Consider the following 20,602-nt stretch of genomic DNA (forward strand, 5'->3'; position numbering starts at 1 on the left):
AGAGAGAACCCCTTTCCCCATCGCATCTTAATTTAAACCCGTTTCACAGAATCTTCTTTTCTCTTTTGCCAAACCCTCTTTCCCCTGTCACTCATTCCCCAACTCTGGCCAGGGATTAAAAGCACATTTTCCAATCATTTTGAGTTCTGACGAAGTGTCACACTAGACTTGACACACTGTTTCTCTGTCTCTGCAGATGCTGACAGACCTGCTGAGTTTCTCCAGAAACGAATAAGGGAACAGAACAAATTTTCAATTAAAAATAACGATCGATACTGGAAATAAAAGTACCAAAAATTGCTGGAGAAACTGGGAGCTTTGTAAAAGGTTCACTGGACCTGAACGTTTATATCTGCATTCACTCCATAAAATGCTGCAACATCTTCAGCAATTTCTTCAGCAGTTTCTGTTTTTGAACAATTTCCAACGACATATGTCAAAGGTGCCCAAACATCCTGTCCAACATGGAGCACCTTACATGGGAACTGAACAGTAACGCATGGTGACATTTTCCATGACTCTGAAACTGCATAAGGCTGGCATCACTGCCACTGCAGAGCTCTGAATCATGGTCAGGGAGAAAAACAGAAGGAAACACATTCACTTCAAATTCAGAAGATGACATTACTGAAAGGAAAAGATTTAGATTCGTACCTTAAATTGATTGAGTTAAAGTAACAAATTGGAGGCATGACACCAAGGAAAGAATTTCAGCAGAATGAGAATATGAAAATGGAAGTGTTACCGCATCAGAAACCACAGTAGGTCAGTGAATACAGGGCTGTTGGGCAAATGGGTTTCGGTGTGAACTGGGGGACAGTCAGTGAAACTGAAATGTAGATATTGCAGCTTAAACTTGGTTATCATCTGATGCTGTAGGTCACAGCAGCAACAGCAGAAACAGAATTGTATTCAATGACAATCCGTAACCTTTCCCTCTGGATAATCCCTCAGTCCACCATTACCCTCAAGCCAGTGACGAGTGTGGGTGAACAAGCCAGGTTCAGTACCATGTGTACCTTTACCTGATGACAACCCATTAAAGCTACCGCAATTGGCTGGTTACTCTCGAAACAGCAGAACTAACATCTGGTACAGAGGCAGAAATTATACCACGAGTAACAAATCAGATCTAAGCACTGTCACCCTGCCAAATCCAAGCATAAATGTCGATGGACTATTAAACGACTTACTGGAGGAGAGGACTCCACAAATATCCCCATCCGAAATAATGGAACAGTCCTGTACATCAGTGTAAAAGTCAAGTATGTGGTGTCTGCACTATCCTCAGGCAGACGTGTTGAGTGGATGATCCAATTACCCTATTATGATGCCCACAGAATCACAGATGGCAGTCTTTAACCAATTCGATTCACTGCACGTGACATGAAGAAACAGCTGAACACAGTAGATACAACAAAGGCAATGGGCCCTGACCCCATTCCCCCAATCGGACTGAAGACTTGTGCTGCACAACAAGCCGTGTCACTGGGGAAGCTGCTTCATTCCAGCTCCAACTCTGACATCGGCACGGTGGCACAGTGGTTAGCACTGCTGCCTCACAGCGCTAGAGATCCGGGTTCAGTTCCCGCCTCAGGCGACTGACTGTGTGGAGTTTGCACGTTCTCCCCGTGTCTGCGTGGGTTTCCTCCGGGTGCTCCGGTTTCCTCCCACAGTCCAAAGATGTGCAGGTCAGGTGAATTGGCCATGCTAAATTGCCCGTAGTGTTAGGTAAGGGGTAAATGTAGGGGTATGGGTGGGTTGCGCTTCGGCGGGACGGTGTGGACTTGTTGGCCCGAAGGGCCTGTTTCCACACTGTAAGTAATCTAATCTAAGTAATCTAATCTAATCTAATCTCCCTGGCAACGTGGAAAATTACTCAGCTATGTCCAGTTTCCTAAGAGGGGAATAAATACAATCTGACCAGTTACCACCCCATCAGTCCCATCACGACAGTCAAATTGGTGGGAATTCGATTTGACAGAGCTGTCAAGTAGCACAGAAATAACCTGCTCAGAATGGTTTCAGATCGGTCTCCATGTGGAGATGGTGCTGTTGTGGAATTGTCATTGGATTACTAATACAGACCAGGCTCATGCTTGGGCAGCTGGTGGAAGATAAAAACAATTATTAATATATCAAGATCTAAAATCTGGTGTCAGTAACAGTGATCTTGAGTCCAATGTTGATTGTAAACATCGATCTCCTTACCAATGTACGTTCAGGAAGTGAATCTCCGTGCTTTCCTGGTCAAGCCGAAAAGTGACTCCAGACACACACCCATGTGATAAACTCTTCAATAGTCTCTGAAAATTGAGCAAGACTCTCAATTATATCAACTGCTCCGAGCGCTTAAAGAATATACCCGGAGAGAGCACCTGGCTCCAACCTTGGTGTCGGAAAAGGGAACGGGAAACATAGTCCTGTTGACCCTGCAGAGACCTCCTTCCTAACATCTGACGGTATGTGACAACATTTACTGAACTTTCCCACACACTGTACAGGAACATCGGGAAATGAGTACGTCACACAACACATTGAGCTTTCTCTGTGCTAGTTAATGATCGAACATCTCCTTAATGCAGTTTGACCCATACAATATTCATATCCCTTAATATGTTTAAACATTGTGAAATACAAAGTGAGAACTGTTGTAGTCCCTTCAGCCCATCAATTTTGCTCCTCCATTCTTAGATAACACATGTTGATTAAATACAATGTAATGTAATTCATGAAGCTTTTCCCATAAAGTGTACTCCCGTTCATTGTGACGCAATTCCTTGCCGGGAACCAGCTGAACAGCAAAACCCAGCCTCAGGATCCTCTGTCTGCAAAATGTACAATCAATGTGTTCAGCTAAAACAGGAATGCAATGCGCTCAGGAAGCCTTGAAACTGAGCCTGAAACGGGGAATTGTAGTATCAATTTAGAAAGAACTTTATTTCAAACTGTGGGGAGAGTCTTGAGGAGAACTGGAGTTTCCCCATCGGCATCACATGGTCAGTCAACTCCACGCACTTTCTGGTGAAGAGTGTGGTGAAAGGTACACATGCTGTAGTCAGTGACCTGTAGTTTGAAAGTGTTACATTTACAGCACTGTTTTATTACAATATGTGACTTAAAGATTTATTTAGACTGTGCTAGTATGTGTGTTAGACTAAATTAAATTTTTGGCTTTACTAATATTTTTGGGGGTTCGCCCCTTACCCTCTTTTTCCCATCGACCCCATTATTAATGTTGCACGATTTTGCACAACACGGTGTTGCACAGGAACACAGCTACTGAGTTATTGGAGAACAACCTGGACTGATAGCTGATGTTCTATCTTCACATGATACTCCTGCTCTCTCCCTATCCTTTTAATTTCCAGAAATCCTTATTTATATTCAGTGCCTAGGTTTCCACAGCCTGAGCTGGGAGAGAGTACTCCTGGTTCGCCAGTCTCTGAGTGAAGACATTTATTCTCATCTCAATGCAAAGTGGCCTGTCTGTACTTAATGCTGTGGCCCCTTGTTTGAGGCGTCCAAGCCAGCTTCCAATCTGTCTCGCCCTGTCAGAGTTTTATATATTTCTCTGTGATCACCACTCATTTTCCTAAATCCCATGGAATACAGGTCCAGTTGCCCAAAACTCTGCTCCCACAACAAGCCTGTCATCCCAGAGATCAGTCTGGTCATCCTTCGCTGCTCTTCCTCAATGTCAGGTTTGTCCTTTATTGGGTAAGGAGACCAAAACTGCACACAATACTGTACAATGTTCGAGATGGGGTCTCACCAAGGCCCTGTACAGCTGCAGTAAGATACTCTTACTCCTGTACTCAATTCCCTTGAAATGAAGATGAGTACACCATTTATCTGTCTACCTGCTTTCTGCTCCTACTATATTGCTTTAGTAACTGGTGTACAAGGTGATCCAGATTCTTTTCAATGTTACAACTCCCCACTTGCTGTGTCTATATACACTGGTCAGCGTGTCAATGCCATTCCCAGTATTGACTTCTGGCTTCAGACTCACTGTCCTGCATGTACTCAGAGGGCTGCGCAGAAATAAATGAAAATGCAACTTAAGTTCCTTTGTCGAACAACATTTTTCAAACATTCCTTTTCAAATGAGAGGCTGCCATTCTATTGTTCCCATCAAAGCATCTCTCCCATTGCTCTCCATCTGCCACTTATTTTCCCAGTAATTTCACTTGTCTCAGTCACTTTGGAGCTTTTTTACATCTTCCTCACCAACTCACATGCTGACATCGTTTTGTGCTGTCAGCAGACTTGGGAATATTGCATTTGAGCCCGTCAACCAAATATATGATGTGTATTGGGAATAGCTGGGGCCCAAGACACGATCCTTGATATATCCTCCAAGCCTTCCATTTAAAAAAAAATGTTGTGTTATTCCTGCGCAGCGTTTCCTGCCAGCTCTCCCATTCTAAAACCATGACCATATGTTTGACCCAGTCCCACAGGATTCGAATTTGCACAATAGGCTTGGGGCTTTATCAAAAATCTTTCTGAGATTCCACTCGTATTACATTGATACCTTCTCCATAACGTTGCTAAAAGCCACTTTCTCAAATATGATTCCCATTTCGTAAATCTCTGTTGACTTTGTCTATGTCCATTAATTTCATTCCGATACTTTCTCTAAACTGTTTAGTTGCTAATTTCATTCTATTCCCTTTTTCTCACCAGACTAAAGATCTCTAGTATTGCTAGGAAGTTTTCTTTTTTATTTTGTTTTCCTCTGTGAAGGCATAACTGAAACTTTTGTTCCATAGTTCTACCATTTCCCGGTCCTCAATTATCTGACATCAAACTGTAAGAAAGCTGCACATTTATTTCTGTTAATTTTGCCATTAACATATTTTCAGAAAATATCACAAGTTCTGTCTTATAAACTTTGTTAAGACATTCTTCAGAAACCTATCAATTCCTATTTTAAGGTACTCACTGATTGGCCTTCTACAGCCATACAGTCACAGAAGCAAAGTCTCTGCACTATTAGAAATACAGCATGGTCTATATGAGGCCCACTTTCCGACACAATACGCCTGGCCGCGAATCTTAAGGCATTTCACGTGCACAGCCGTGTATTTTCTAATGGTTTTGAGTTTGCCATGACATCTCCCCTCTCAAGAAGTGCACTTAAGACCCCAATACACACTGGCTGAAAAGCAATCCTCAAATCCTCATTAAACCGCAAACCCTTCACTTTAAAAGTATTCCCCTTTGACTAAAAGGAACAGCTGCTGTCCATCCACCCCGTCCATGCTCCTCGTAATCCTATGCTTCTGAATACGTCCCCCTCAGCCTCCTCTCCTCCAAACTAAACAACTCAAGCTTATCCAGCCTCTCTCCATAGCTGATGTGCTCCATCCCAGGGAACATTCTGGTGAATCTCCTCTGCAAACCCTCCCGTGCAGTCACATCCTTCCTGTAATGTGATTCCCAGAACTACACACAGTATTCCACCTTGGCCTCGTCAAAGTTCCACATAGCTCTTATAATCTGTGCCTCAATGAATCAAGGTTATGTTTACAGTCTCTTATGTTTTCCTAAACTGTGCATGAACCTGTCCACTCACATTCAGGTATGTGTGGAGAAGCACCCTCTGACCTTCCTCATGTGCTCCCATTCATTGGTTCCTTCTTCCAAAGTGTATCACCTCATATTTATCAGGGTTACATTCCATCTGCCATTGATCTTCCCAGCTGACCATTCCATCTGTATCTTCTCGTAACTTAAGGCCTTCATCCTCACTGCCAGCCAACGGCCAATCTGTGTATCAAACACAAACTTACTTATCACACTCCCCACCCCTCGTCCATATTCACAGCTACATAATTTATGAGTACCACAAATATTAAAGTTGAAAATCACACAACATCCAGGTTAGAGTCCAACAGGTTTATTCGGAGGCACTAGCTTTCTAAGCACTACTTCTTTATCAGGTGATTGTGCGCTTTGATGAAGAAGCAGCACTTCGAAAGCTCGTGCCGCCGAATAAACCTGTTGGACTCTAACCTGGCGTTATGAGATTTACAGCATTGTCCACCCAGTCCAACACCAGTACCTCCGAATCACAAACAATAAGAGATACAGCACTGATCCCTGTGATATACCATTGGACACTGGCCTCCAGTCACACAAGCAGTCAACCACCACCTTGTGTCTCCTAGCACTAAACTTCTTTTGGATGCAATTTGGCAAGTCACTAATGAGACCTACCTGTTCCCTGGTTATTCTGTTCCGCTGGACACACTGGTAGAATATCTGAGAATTCTCCCGAATATTGCGCTGCCAGAAGTTTCCATGCCCCTGAGTTAGTTAGTCCCCGAACCGTGCAGAATTTCCTTCTTATTGCAGTCTTAAATGGTCTGTCCTTTATCCTGCCATTATTTCTCTTGAATGTGGATTAGGCAGCCGGAGAAACATCGTGTTAATTTCCAACTTGTCACATATTTTGTGAATTTTATACATTTCACAGTGACCCATCTCTCATTCTTTGAAACTCTGGAGAACACAGGCCGAGTTTCCTCATCACGCAATCTCGCCAACTGAGGGATTAATCTGGAGAATGTCCATTGAACTTCCTCTGTGGTCAGTATATTTTTTCTCAGATTTGGTGACCAAAACTGTACTCAGTATTACAGGTACAGTTCTCAGCAACACGCTGTTAAACTGATTCAACATGTCTTTACATCTATATTCTTATTCCCTTAAAGGAAGGCAATCCAAACTTTAACTTACCACTTGCATATATCCCTCCAAATACCCTTCACATTCATTGCATTTACGAACTCATTGTGTGAGTTCTTCTAGAAAGCCTTCTGATAATCTAAAATATGCCAATTGTACTGGTTCCCCATTATCAATGCAGTAAGAATCAACTTCAAACAATTCCAAAGCTTGTCAAGCATGATTGCCCTTTCAGAAATGCATACTGATTCTCTCCATTGTGGCTGTTAATTTCTAAATAACGAATATCACATCCTACATGTTAGATTCCAATAGTTTCCCCACAAAAGTCAAGTTAATTGGTCTGCAGTTCTCCACACTAACTCTTCTTCCCTTTGTAGATGCTTGGATCGCTACCGTACATCTATAGTGCTTGGATCATGTTTACTAATGTCCATTTATCTACAACGGCTTCCAGACTATGCAGAATGCACTGGGTAATAGAACACAGTCATCGACAGTGCAACTAATACTTCTATTAGTGGTTATTTCTGAAGATTTTGGTATGAAGTACATCTGGTTTGTCATGGTTAGCAATGCTCAATCCAGCTGTATGTTCAAGTAGAGCCTTGTTACTGATACAAATTGACTTTATGTCTATTGACCCACAAGTCCTATATGATGACGTCGTATTTCGGGGTGATTTTCTGCATCTTCTCCATGAAGACAGATGCAAAGTAACTGGTTATTTGCTTGGCCATTTCCCTGTTATCCATAATAAGCTCGTCTCTCCTGATTGCTGATTTCCACATTTGACTATGCTTTTCTCTTTCCTTTGAAATATAGAACATAGATTTATGCAGTCTTTGTGTTCCTATTTGTTTGCATATATGTTCGCTTTTTGATTTCCTTACCCGTTTCATGGAGCTCCTTTTCTGGGTCGTAAATTTCAAGAGAATTCTCAGGATTCCACAATGTCTGGAATTCTTCTGAAGTCACTTCCTGTGATTCATGTAATCTCTAATTTATTATGCTAATCATTGTTAATTCACTTTCTCACTCTTGGGAGTTTGCCTGAAATAAATAGACATATTTTTCAGACTTTGTAGTATTTCTATAAATCTCCTGGTCCTGACCAGATATATCCAGGAACACTGCAGGAGGACAGGAAAGAAATAGCGGGGGCCCTGGTTGGTACTTTTGCATCAACGGTAGCCAACGGGTGAAGTCCTGGAGGACTGGAGGGTAGTGAATGTTATGCCGTTATTCAAGAAGGGTTACAAATAGAAACCGGGGAACTATAGACCAGTAAACCTAAAATCAGTAGCAGGTAAGTTACTTGAGACGATTCTGAGGGAGAAGATATACATGCATTTGGAAAGGCAGGGCCTTGTGAATGGGGGATCATGGCTCACACATTTGTTAGACTGCTTTGATGAAGTGACCAGTAACTTTGGCAAGGGCATGGTTGTATATATAGTCTATATGGATTACAGTAAGGCCTTCAATAAGGTTCCACATGGTACGCTGCTCTGGAAGGTTAGATCAGATGGAATTGAGGGGGAGCTGGCAAATTAGGTCCAAAATTGGCTTGATGATAGGAAAAAGAGGGTAATCGTGGAAGGGTGCTTGTCGGACTGGAGGCCTGTGATGAGTGGAATGCCTCAGGGGTCGGTGCTGGGACCATATATTCATATATTACACATATCTATGATTTAGATGAGAATGTACAGGCATGATTTGTAAGTTTCAAGGTGACACTAAAATAGGTGGTATCATGGACAGTGAGGAAGGTTATCAGAAATTTCAGAAATTACAGCAGTACCTTGATCAGTTGGGGAAATGGGCCGAGAAATGGCAAATAGAATTTAATTCAGATATGTGTAAGTTGTTGCATTTTAGAAAGTCAAATCAAAGCAGGAGTTTCATGGTGAATGGCAGGGCCTGAAGGAATGCAATGGAACAGAGTGACCTTGGAATTCAGGTGCACGGTTTTCTGTAAGTGGAGTCCCAGGTAGACAAGGCACTGAAAAAGGCATTTGACTCACTGGCCTTCATCGGTTCGAGCACTGAGTATCAAAATTAGGGAGTTATGTTGCAGTTATACAAGATGTTGGCGAGTCCATACTTGTCGCGTCATGTTCAGTTTTGTTTACTTTGCTCGTGGAAGGATGTTATTAAACTGGAAAGAGTGCAGAAGAAATTTACAAGGATGCTGCCAAGACTCAATGGTCAGAGTTATAGCGAGACATTGAACAAGCTAGGAGTTTTTACTTAAGAATGTATGAGCCTGAGGGGGATCTGATAGTAGTGTATAAGATCATGGGAGGCATGGATAGAGTCAATGAACTCAGTCTTTTTTTCCCCAGGATTGGGCAATCACGGACTAGAGGTCATCGATTTAAGGTCAGAGGGGAAAGAGTAAATGGGAACCTGAGGGGCAATTTCTTTTACACACAGGGTGGTATGCATATGGGATGAGCTGCCAGCAGAAGTGGTTGAGGCGGGTACATTCACAAAATTTAAAATACATTTGGACAAATACAGAGGTAGCAAAGGATTAGAAGGATACAGGGAAATGGCAGGGAAATGGGGTTAGTGTGAATGGATATTTTTTTCGGAATGGACCAGCTTAGGCTGAATGGCCTGTCTCCGTGCTGTAAGACTATATGGGTCTAACAACCATTATTCTCCAACTGAATGTTATATTGTGTTTTCCCAATTCACTGGAGCGAACTTGACACTCACGCCTCTGGGCTTCCATGATGTTTGATCAGAATGTTCAAACATTCCATATTGAATGCAGACGCCGTGTAAAATACAACATATTAATGTCACTATTCCTCCAAAGCTGCTTCAGAGCAAGATTAGTAATTAGTCCTTCCGACCACACAATAGACAATAGTCAATAGACAATAGGTGCAGGAGTAGGCCATTCCGCCCTTCGAGCCTGCACCACCATTCAATATGATCATGGTTGATCATCCTTAATCAGCATCACACAACACCAAATCCGAAATAATCTGCTCTCTAGTTTGGTTCACAACATACTCTTCAACCTACCTGATATACACTTATGGAATTTATTTTTCACAACATTAGCAGTCACTTAGTTAACCCAGTTTCGATACAACTTGACACCATGCATTATTACTGCAGAACCCACGTGTATCTGTTACTCATTCACAGGATGAGGGCTTAGCTGGAAAACCAGCATTTACTGGCCATGCCAGACGGCAGTTAAGTGTCAACAGCGTTGCCTTGGATCTGGAGTGACATGCAGGCCAGACCATATAAGAACAGCTGTTTCATTCCTTAAAGGACGTTAGTGAACCAGACGGGTTTTTCCAACAATCAGGAATGGATTCCTGATCATCATCAACCCTTGATTCCAGACACTTACTGAATTCAAATTCCACAATCTGTCATGGCAGGATTTGAAACCATGTCCCCAGAAAATTACCTGGGTCTCTGGGTTAAGAGCCCAGCGATAATATCAGTATGTCATAGCTTCCCTTTGCACATAGTTGCATATATGATTTCCAGAGCATATGATGCAAAATATTTGCGCGATAGTTTTGGTTCAGATATACAACACAACAAGTTTGTTTCTCCTTGCTATTTGCAAGACCCACCCAAACTCATTCTGTGGAATCTGAGGGACAGAACCTGTGTCGTTATTAGTGACAGACTTGGATAAGACATTCGGGGAGGCTCACCTCGATGTTGAGATGATATGAAGACAAGACCAGCAGTACAGGATAAGCATCAATATCCATTCCGCTCTGTCAAGATAAGTGTCACCGTATATTTTCACTGCTCCCTCACACTCACTGTATGTCTCTTATAGCACCTACCCTCGACCAAGACTCACACTCTAACTCCAATAAGGCTCAAGCACGACCACACTCACTGTTGAATTCAGCACCTTCCGTCCCCCACATTTTCTGTCCCTGATGCAATAGCCCCGCACACTAATAGCACTACATGGATACAACACTATGGACAGAGTCCATCCGGCCACCTCACCATGTCACACCTCACCTAGTCCAGCACTAACAGCAGGGCCATCCACTCCCACCCTCACTCATTCCCTCCCTTTCTCCCATTCCAGAAGAAGCAGCCTGGAAAAGGCCAGAAAGGGCCAACCCGGGTGGTGGAGTGCCGGATATCCGTTCCCACATCCCCCTACCCTGATATGTGGGAAGGATCCTGGAGAGCTCCGGAGAGGACCAGGAGGCCTTGTGTGGAGATTCGGAAACATCCACGTCCCACCAACCGAATAAGGAGCAGTGTTCAATAAAGAGCAATTCTCAATTCAAACCTACTGTTCGTTCCAACCTCATTTCTCTCACTCGCAGAAGAACAGATACCTCATTGCACAGAGATGCAGGCATTGAAATACACAGACGTATTGGTAAATACCCCAATATACTAACATACACAATGCATACAAGGAGATAAGCATACACACACGTAGAAGCACACAGAGGCATAAACAGTCACACACAAATGGACACAAACACAGATAGAAACAACAGGCTGATACAAAGACAGACAGATATAGTCACACAAATACAAAAGTAACAAGTACATGGACACACACACACACTTAAATACACATTAAGACCCAGACACTAGTGCCATTAAGACGCAAAAAATAAGTTTTTGATTTATAAGGAGATCAAGGATTCTAGGGAGAAGGTAGGAGAATGATGTTGAGGAACATATTAGAAATGACTGAATGGTATATCAGACTCGATGGGCCAAATGGTCTAATGCTGCTCCTTTTTAAATGCTCGTGTGGTGTTATGCTATCAGGTATTCTCTTCCTGAGACAGCAGCAGCAACATATTTGATTGGAAACAGTCAGTGGTAATATGGGAAAAGATTGGAGGGCAGGATGGTTAATGTCTATTCCTAGTTATTGTACCACTTTATCTGAAAAGGGACAGTGATTTGATATGAGGTTAACACAGTTTTTAAAAAATGTGTCCCACAATGAAAAAAGGATGTCCCTTTCCCTTTAATGTTGTGCTATCTGTGGTGTCCTTATCCTCAGGGAGCAGTGAAGACTCGGTTAATTAAGATATTTTAGTTTGAGCTTGACTGATCTTTGCCAGAAAGGAGAGTCAATGTTTATTGGGAACAGACAGGAGACGGATGGTCAGACACACTGGATCAGGCACGAGCATTCTGAATGGTGCCACCAAATGACCAACTGCTGCCCCTTTCCAATGTGTTGTTCAGTAAATCCACCCTCCCGGCCGTTACAGGAATATACTGCTGCCCCTACCCCATGTGTTGTTCCCTCAATCCACCCCTCGATGCTGTTACAGAGATATACTGCTGACAACACCCCATGTGTTGTTCCCTCAATCCACCCCTCAGTCGATTTCAGGGTAGAGGACCATCCCATTCAGCCAGACTGGATCGTTACAATGAGACGGGAGGAGACCATTCTGCTCCTCCAAAGAATTACACAGGAATATAGGATGAAGTAATTCAGCTCGTTGAGTACATTACACAGCCCAGGACGAGGCCATTCAACCCGCCTGAACTGCTGCACAGGAACAGGGATGCTGTCACTAAAAGGAAGTAGACAGTAGAGATATATGATTTTTTAAACAGAACTGTAACTAGTTTTGACTCAGCGATCACTGTAGGGTCATCACTGATCAATGATCTATGTAAAATATCTGGATGAAGGGACTGAATGGATCAAAGCTGAACTACCTTGTACACCAAAATGATCATTCAATAGATCTTCAAATGGAGGTAGCGAATCTGCATTATGATGTAGACAGGGAAGGTTAGTGAGCGTACCCTCAGCAGAAATAATATAATGTGAGTTGTCTATTGCAGTCGGGAACAATTTAAATGGAGAGAGATTGCAAAACTCTGTGATGCAGATGTTTTTCATATTCTTGGTACATGAATCATATGAAGTCTATCTGCAGATGCAGCAAGTGATGCTGAAGGTAAGTGGAATGATGCTGTTTGTGGCAACGGGTACTGGGTTTAATTAGGAATATTTCACTGTCTCTGTACAGGGCATTGCTGAGACCACATTAGATACATTGGGTGCAGTTTTGATCCTCTAAACTAAAAATACAACAAGATACAATTCCTTTCAAAGATGTTCAAAGATGCTTCCCTTTACTCATTCCTGAAATGAAGGCCTTTTGTTATCGGGGATTATCTGTTTAGATCTTAGATGAGAAATCTTATTAAACCACGATTTTCAGAGAAGTCTTTCAGCTGTATGCATATTTTCTCTTGTTAAGAAGACTAAAGCTAGATAATAATTTTTTGAATGAGATGCATTGGTATTAACACAAATATTATGAAGATATCAACCCATTTTTAAAAATTACGCAGACGCATATAAACATTTCATCAAATCATAAAACGAGCACATTACTTTCTTTTGCTAATGAAAGGCACTGTACACAACAACAGCAATGATGCTGCATACAGCATACAGTCTATTATCACCCATTCCAGGGAATGTACATTGAGAGTGCATATGGTCCAGTTTGGTTTTCAGTTGATATTCTTGAATTTTTCCACACAGAGACGGAGAAAATTATTACTTGCTTCAGAAGCAGCAGCCAATTGGTCTCTCTCTCTCTCTCTCTCTTTTACTTTGTTCCGCCTGAAAACAAGGTGTGAGAGCAGAAAAATCCTGAGTCATCTTTCCCACTCGTGGAGGATTCCTGATGAGGATTCATAGGAATCTCTGTACAGCTGGAAGCAAAGGGAATTCAGCCAAATCCAACTGTTTTGGGAAGAAATCCGCATTCCCAGACATTTATGTGAGCACAATAAGTTCAAAGTCAGAAAAAAATTTGGGACACTCTATCATTTTACCATTTGTTCACAGTTCAACTTTCTGTGTCTCAGATTTTTCAAGAAAAATTACCCAGTCCGATACCTATATCATTGAACACAGCACTCAACTGGTTACAGTTAAATTTTGCTTTCACCAATAGAGGAGTGGGAAAAGACATGAGTGACCCTCCAACATTGGTCAGAACTCACACAAGAGATTCTCATAGGGTTGTTAAGGTGTGAATTCACTTCCACAGAAGATTGTGATGCCTGGATATTTCCATTTGTTCAAAATTGTGTATGTAAGACATTTGAAAGACAAATGAATGTCGGAAAATGGTACACTGACAGAAAAGTGCTGCTGAGACCTTAATCAGATCATAGTGCATGGTAGAGCCTCACTCAGAGATGACTCAAAAGTGATTGCTCTCTCTGATTACAACATGCGATAACAGTACATCTCGGAAAATTACAGCTGTTTACTTTGAAATTACAGAAAATGAAAACATAAGGAACAGGAATAGGTAATTCGGACGGTCAAGCCATTGTATACGATCATGGCTGATTTACTGTTAGCATTAACTCCTCCTTAGTGCCCAGTTATTCACACTCCTCAGCTCTCTGACAGGTCAAAGATTCATGTACCACCTCTTTAAATACTTTCAGTGATATAGCTCCCCGAACTGTCTAGTCCAGATAATTCCTGACATTGATTACCCTCTGTGAGAGGAAAACACTCTCTACACATACACCGTCACCTATTGATATGAATAAGAGGTGAACACAGGGGCTCAGGAAAGGGTGAATGGCCTTGAGGATGTTATCGGGACCACCTACTTATCTGAGCTTAATGAGAATCAGGTCTCACCTCCCCACTGGTTGGGGTCTTTCAGAGCACAAAGGAAAATGTTTGTGGTCGGTGGCCGACAATCCTCTCAGTCCCGGGACATCTCTTCAGGAGACCCTCAGATTAACTTCCTCAGCACAAACATCTTCAGCTCCTTTGTCAACGTCTATGTGCCCCCATTCCCGCCCCCCCCCATCTATCTCAAGATCAGAAGCAGGCTGATCACTGAAGATCACGCAATATTCAGAACATTTTGTCCTCACTCAGCTCCTGAACCTGATTGTGTCTATATTCAGCAAGACCCAAACAACATTCACGTTTGTGCTGTTAACGTGTCGGTAACATTCATGTAACAGTGCTGCCAGACACTGCACATTTCCACAGTTAAAAGTGGAGCTCATTCAGCATCTCAAGCTGGTTACATGGATATGTGGAAATCATCCAGCCCATTGAAATGACTGAACAAGAAGAGGGACAGCTCATTCAATCCTCCTGCCTGTTCCACAGGAAGAGGAGGCGTCTGGTCAGTACATTGAGCTGTTAAACAGGAACAGGCAGAGTCCAGTAAGACCACTAAACCTGTTCTATAGAACCAGGAGGAGACCATTCACCCCTCGAGACACTTACACAGGAACAGGAGGGTGTCATTAATGCTCCAACCTGGAAAACGAATGGAGCAGAGACTGCACTCATCGACTGCTCACAATGTTCCTCGTGGCTCCAGTGCCTGTGGAACAAATGATACTTTAACGTGTTTTATCGGCAGTGAGGAAGGAAGTCAAATGTTTTGTGCCTAGCCTCAAGGAGGCATCTTTCATCTCCAAGAAGACAGATCGTATGTTCTCCGTGGGGTCAGAAGCTGGTGGGAATAATTAACTGTTTTAAAATGAAGCTATTGTGGCTCCTGTCGAGATGGTGGATAACGTGAAGTTCTATGTATGATCACACATCAAATGCACTGTATTAATGTTGAAAGAGTTCAGTTAAAGACTGGTTCTCTCTCTCTCAATCGAAATGGGGAGTGGCGTGGAGTGAGAGGAACGTTCTCAGAGACTTTTAAATCATCGGGAATCATGTAAACCAAGTAAAAAAAGACATGGAATTTATCACCGTATTAGTTCTGTTTGGAATATAATGAGTGACTGTCCATCACCTTAAGGTTCAATGCAATCACCTCTTATTCTTCAAAGCGCTACAGATTAATCCTCATGCACACCCGATGGTACAATTATCCCAACAATTAGTCTGGTGAAACTCCTTTCCACTCTTTCTGCCAAGTGGATTATTCCTTATAAAGGAGAGACGATCTGTGCACAATACCCCAAATACTATGTCAACAACATTCTAGGGTTGATCACAATGATTCTGTTCCCTCACTTAGCTGTCTCAGCTTTTTTCCTGTGGTATAAAAAGCCATTCCTTCTCTCTACACAGCGAATGATGTGGAATTTTGAAGTCTCTTACATCTTTGCGTCATTCATCACCAGAGTTGTCGATGGAGATGTATATCACGTTCAGAGGGAGACTCAATCAGAAAGAATTCACGTGAAACAGGGAATGGTCACCTGCCTCAATGGAAATTACTTGCAGGAACATGGAAATCAGGCAGAGGAAGGGAGCTATCTTTCCTTTTGTTCTCCTCTCATGGGATGTGTGCAGCCCTGGACAGGACAACATGTTACGCTGATCTTTTATCTGAGTGGTTGATTCAGCTGTTGTACAGGATAATAAAGAGAAAACCACATCGCAGTCACACAGAGACCTGAACATGGAAGGATAACCCATTGCATTCTCTAAAGGACATGAGGCAAACAGATGTTGAAAACAAGTGGTGATGTTGAAAACAAGTGGTGATGATTTCATTTGCATTCCATCAACTCCCTTCATGAGACACCAACAGATTATTATTCTGTGCCGCTTGATTATGAGTCAATGACTTGACCACCATGCACTGTCTGTCCATCTGACAGATTCTGTGGAGAGGACAAATTACCCATCTCAAGTGCAAATATTTTGTGACGTAAGCATAGTTAGAAGGGACTTGAAACGGTTATATCTGGATTTACCAAAGGCACAAACGACGGATTATTCAGCAGCTGCATTGAGGCTGAGAAGGAGACTGAAATATCCTGATAGTGGTCTTGGGCAGGATTGGTGAGCGGGGACATTATGCAGAAATGTAAATATAAATGGAGAAAAAAGATCATGGAGTTTAAGAAGAGTCTGGTTTCTCCTCGCGTACTGTTGAGTAAGTTTTGAATAGTAATTTGCTAGTTATAATCAGGAAGGAATAAAATTTTTGACCTGATCTGAAAATGATGACTTCCAAATTTTAAAATTTGAATATGAACAGCAATTCAGTTCAACTCAGCTTAATGGTCAGATGGAATGACTTACCAGGAACACCAACTATAGCGAGGATGGGATAGTAACCACCTTGAATAATCCAAAGGATATCTTCGATCCGTGATGCTAATGATATCCAAGGCTTAGAAAGGTAGTAAAGACCCAAGGATAAACTCCTGTCTGTTGTAATATTCCAGTCTAATGTTCTCAGATTCTGATCCATTAATGGAACATTCCAGTCTAATGTTCTCAGATTCTGATCTCTCCTCCCCGTCTCTCGAGCTACTGATCCCTGTTAGTCCAGTCGTTGATGCCCCCGCTCATACTGGCATAACACATTGAACCGAGTCCTTAATTAATAGAAGAGACAAACCCTCCAGTGACACATCTCGGATCCACGGAGACTGACATCAATCACAGTCACTGAACAAATAGCTCCAGCTAACGCCTTTCAATTCAATATTGTTTTACTCAAATTCAAAACAATGATTCAAACTTTCGCATTCTGGATGGGCTATGTAAGGGTGACTGATGGAACAAATCTTGAGGCTGGTAGATCAATTGAGTGCAACCATACAATCTGTCTTGGATGCTGGAGTAATGCCACAAGTTTATCAGAATGTAAACATGCCTCTCTGATTATAAATGGAAACATAAATCCTGGAACTATTGATCCAGCATCATAATTTCAATTAAACATTGAGACAATTTTTATAGTTCATGATCTGAGGGGAATGTGTGTCTGAGAAACGTGGGGTTGTAACAGACAAATGGCATGGGTATGTTAACAGAGAACTGAACGTGACAAATGCAATTCAGACTGTTATTCCAAGTTCAGAGAGAGGCAGATGAGGCCTCTGCTATTGATGTTATCGATGTTAGTGAACTGTGATGAAATGTCATTTACTGGACTTCAATTACAGTGTGATTATGGCATTGTGGAGGACACAGAAAACAGAATTTTGGGACATGGCAGTTCAGACTGGAGGGATGGACAATAATATTCCTCAGTCATCAGTATTAGAATGTTACTCTTTATAACTCATATGAAGAACAGATTCAATGATACATCTAAAGTGAGGAAGAAGGAGTAAAATTTGTTTATTGAACACAAAATATGGGGACAAAATGATTTTCTGTCCATACTAAACTATGGGAAGTACAAAGAAATAAGATACACTCACGATATTGAGCTACATAAATTGAAGTGTGTATTACAAAACCACGGAAGTGGTGTGTAATCTTTGTCAATCATTATTTGGCCCACAGCTGAGATGCTGATTTCCCCTCTGTCAGTGATCCACCTCATTGAGATTCTCTGGCGCAGTATCTCAGTACTGAGGGGGTTCTCAGTTCCTGCTGTTGTTCACCCAGTCTATATAAATTAAATCACCTTCTCACTGTAGAAAAAAAATCACTTGGCCTTTTGGACTCTGTTTCACTGTCAGCAACTCACCTCTGTGATATTATTGGCGATAAATGATCTGGAACCACAGCCAGTATCCGCATAGTGATCAAGCCGTATGGCAATAGATAAAGGCCTTGCAGTCTGTGAGAATTTCTAAATAAAACTTCCATTTTCTGTCTGTTCCTGTCTATCTCCTCTCATGCTGTCTTCTGATCTATCCAACTCACCCTCGTTTAACATTCCTCCAAATCAGTCCCTGTTTCCAAATTGTGCAGTTGGCCAGCTTGATGTGGTGGCCATTTTGGAGAAATGGATAGTGCAGACAGGACTGATCGTTGGAGGGTCCGGAGTTTAGATGCTTCATTAAGAACAAGGAAGGTACCAAACGTGGGGCGGGGGTTGGGGTTGGTGTGGGCGAGGGTGTGGTGGCATTGAAAATCAAAGGCAGCGTTACGTTGGTAGAAAGGATGCTTGATAAGGACTCATCTACTGAGGTAGAATGGGAAGAGGTTAGAAACAAAAACGGAGATGTCACCCTGTTGACAGTTCTTGATTGCACTCTGAAAAGTTCCAGAGATGTCGTGGAAAGGATTACATAGATGATACTGAACAGGAGCGAAAGTAACAGAGTAGTTGTTATGGAAGAATTTAACTTTCCAAATATTGACTGGAAACGCTACAGTTCGATTACTTTATATGGGTCAGTTTTTGTCCAATGTGTGCAGAATGGTTTCCTGACACATTATGTAGATAGGCCAACAAGGGGTGAGGCCAAATTGGATTTGGTGCTGAGTAATGAACCAGACCAGTTGTTAGATTTGGAGGTCGGTGAGCACTTTGCTGATAGTAACCACAATTCAGTTATGTTTACCTTAGCGATGGAAAGGGACAGGTGCATACCGCAGGGCAAGAGTTATAGCTGGTTAGAAAGGCAATTATGATGCGATTAGGAAAGGTTTTAGGATGCATAGGATGGGGAAGGAAACTGCAGAGGATGGGTACAATTTAAGTGTGGAGCTTTATCAAACAACAGCTACTGTGTGCCCGTGATAAGTTTATACCTGTCAGGAAAGGAGGAAGTGGTCGAGTGAGGCTGCTGTGGTTTACTGAAGCAGTTGAATCTCTTGTCAAGAGGAAGAAGGAGGCTTATGCAAAGATGAAACGTCAAGGCTCAGTTCGGATGCTTGAGAGTTACAAGTTGGTCTGGAAGGACTTAAAAAAGAGCTACGAATAGCCAGGAGAGAGCATGAGAAGTCTTTGGCAAGTTGGATCTTGGAAAACCCTCAAGCTTTCTATCAGTATGTCACAAATAAAAGAATGACCAAATGAAGATTAATGGCAATTAAGGACAGTAGTGTTAAGCTGTGTGTGGAGTCTGAGGAGATAGGACAGGCTGTAAATTAATATTTGAATCAATATTCACAATGGAAAAAGAAAATAATGTCAAGGCTAATACTGAGATACAGGCTATTAGACAAGAGGGGATTGAAGTTCGCAACGTGGAGATGTTAGCAATTCTGGAGAATGTGAAAATAGAGAAGTCCCCTGGGCCAGATGGGATTTATCCTAGGATTCTCTGAGAGGCTATGGAGGAGTTACAAAACCATCTGTTCGGATTTTTACATCGCCATTGTCTACAGGAATAGTGCCGGAAGACTGGAGGACAGCAAATGTTGTCCCTTTGCTCAAGAAATGGACAAGAGACAACCCTGGTAATTATATACCAGGTTTACTTTGGTTGTGGGTAAAGTGTTGGAAAGAATTATATGAGATAGGATTTACTGTCATCTAGAAAGGAATCATTTGATTAGGAATAGTCAACAAGGTTTTGTGAAGGGCATGTCACGCCTCACAAATCTTACCGAGTTCATTGAGAAGGTGACCAAACAGGTGGATGAGGGTAAAGTGAAGGATGTGGATTTCAGTGAAGCATTTGTTAAGGCCCCCATGGTAGACTATTGAAGAAAATATGGTAAAAAGGTAAAAAGGTAAAAAATGTAAAAACAAGGTAAATAACTCCGTCCCCCTCCGTCCACGCATCAATAAATTTAACACACGCCGTGACATCGAACAATTCTTCCATCGCCTCCGCCTCCGAGCTTACTTTCACAATCAGGACTCCCGCCCATCTTCCAAGAACCCCTTCGCCCACCTACAACACAGCATCCACCTGGACACCCCGCACTGGCCTAGTACCTGCCCTCGACCTCTTCATTTCCAACTGCCGCCAAGACATTAACGGCCTTAACCTGTTGACCCCCCTCCCCCACTCCAACCTCTCACCCTCACAATGCGCAGCCCTCCAATCCCTCTGCTCCAATCCCGACCTCACCATCAAGCCAGCGGATAAAGGGGGCGCAGTGGTAGTCTGGCGCACTGACCTCTACATCGCTGAAGCCAAACGCCAACTCGAGGACACCTCTTCCTACCGCCCCCTTGACCATGACCCCACCCCCCATCAACAAACCATCATCTTCCAGAACATAGAG

The 20,602-nt window shown here is 42.4% G+C and overlaps 1 protein-coding gene across 1 annotated transcript in view; it reads right to left on the reverse strand.

The window, feature by feature from the left end:
- LOC148141967 (putative G protein-coupled receptor 139) overlaps positions 1-16,928 on the reverse strand; it is an 88,543-nt gene extending 71,615 nt beyond the window's left edge. Inside the window, exon 1 of the mRNA XM_087977041.1 lies at positions 16,757-16,928. Coding sequence (XP_087833167.1) covers positions 16,757-16,928 — 172 coding nt within the window. The remainder of the gene's footprint in view (positions 1-16,756) is intronic.
- Positions 16,929-20,602: the final 3,674 nt, after the last annotated feature.

This window comes from Chiloscyllium plagiosum, unplaced genomic scaffold (genome assembly GCF_037043375.1).
Source record: "Chiloscyllium plagiosum isolate Xiang-an unplaced genomic scaffold, Cpla_swu_hap1 HiC_scaffold_31, whole genome shotgun sequence".
Classification (NCBI taxonomy): Eukaryota; Metazoa; Chordata; class Chondrichthyes; order Orectolobiformes; family Hemiscylliidae; genus Chiloscyllium; species Chiloscyllium plagiosum.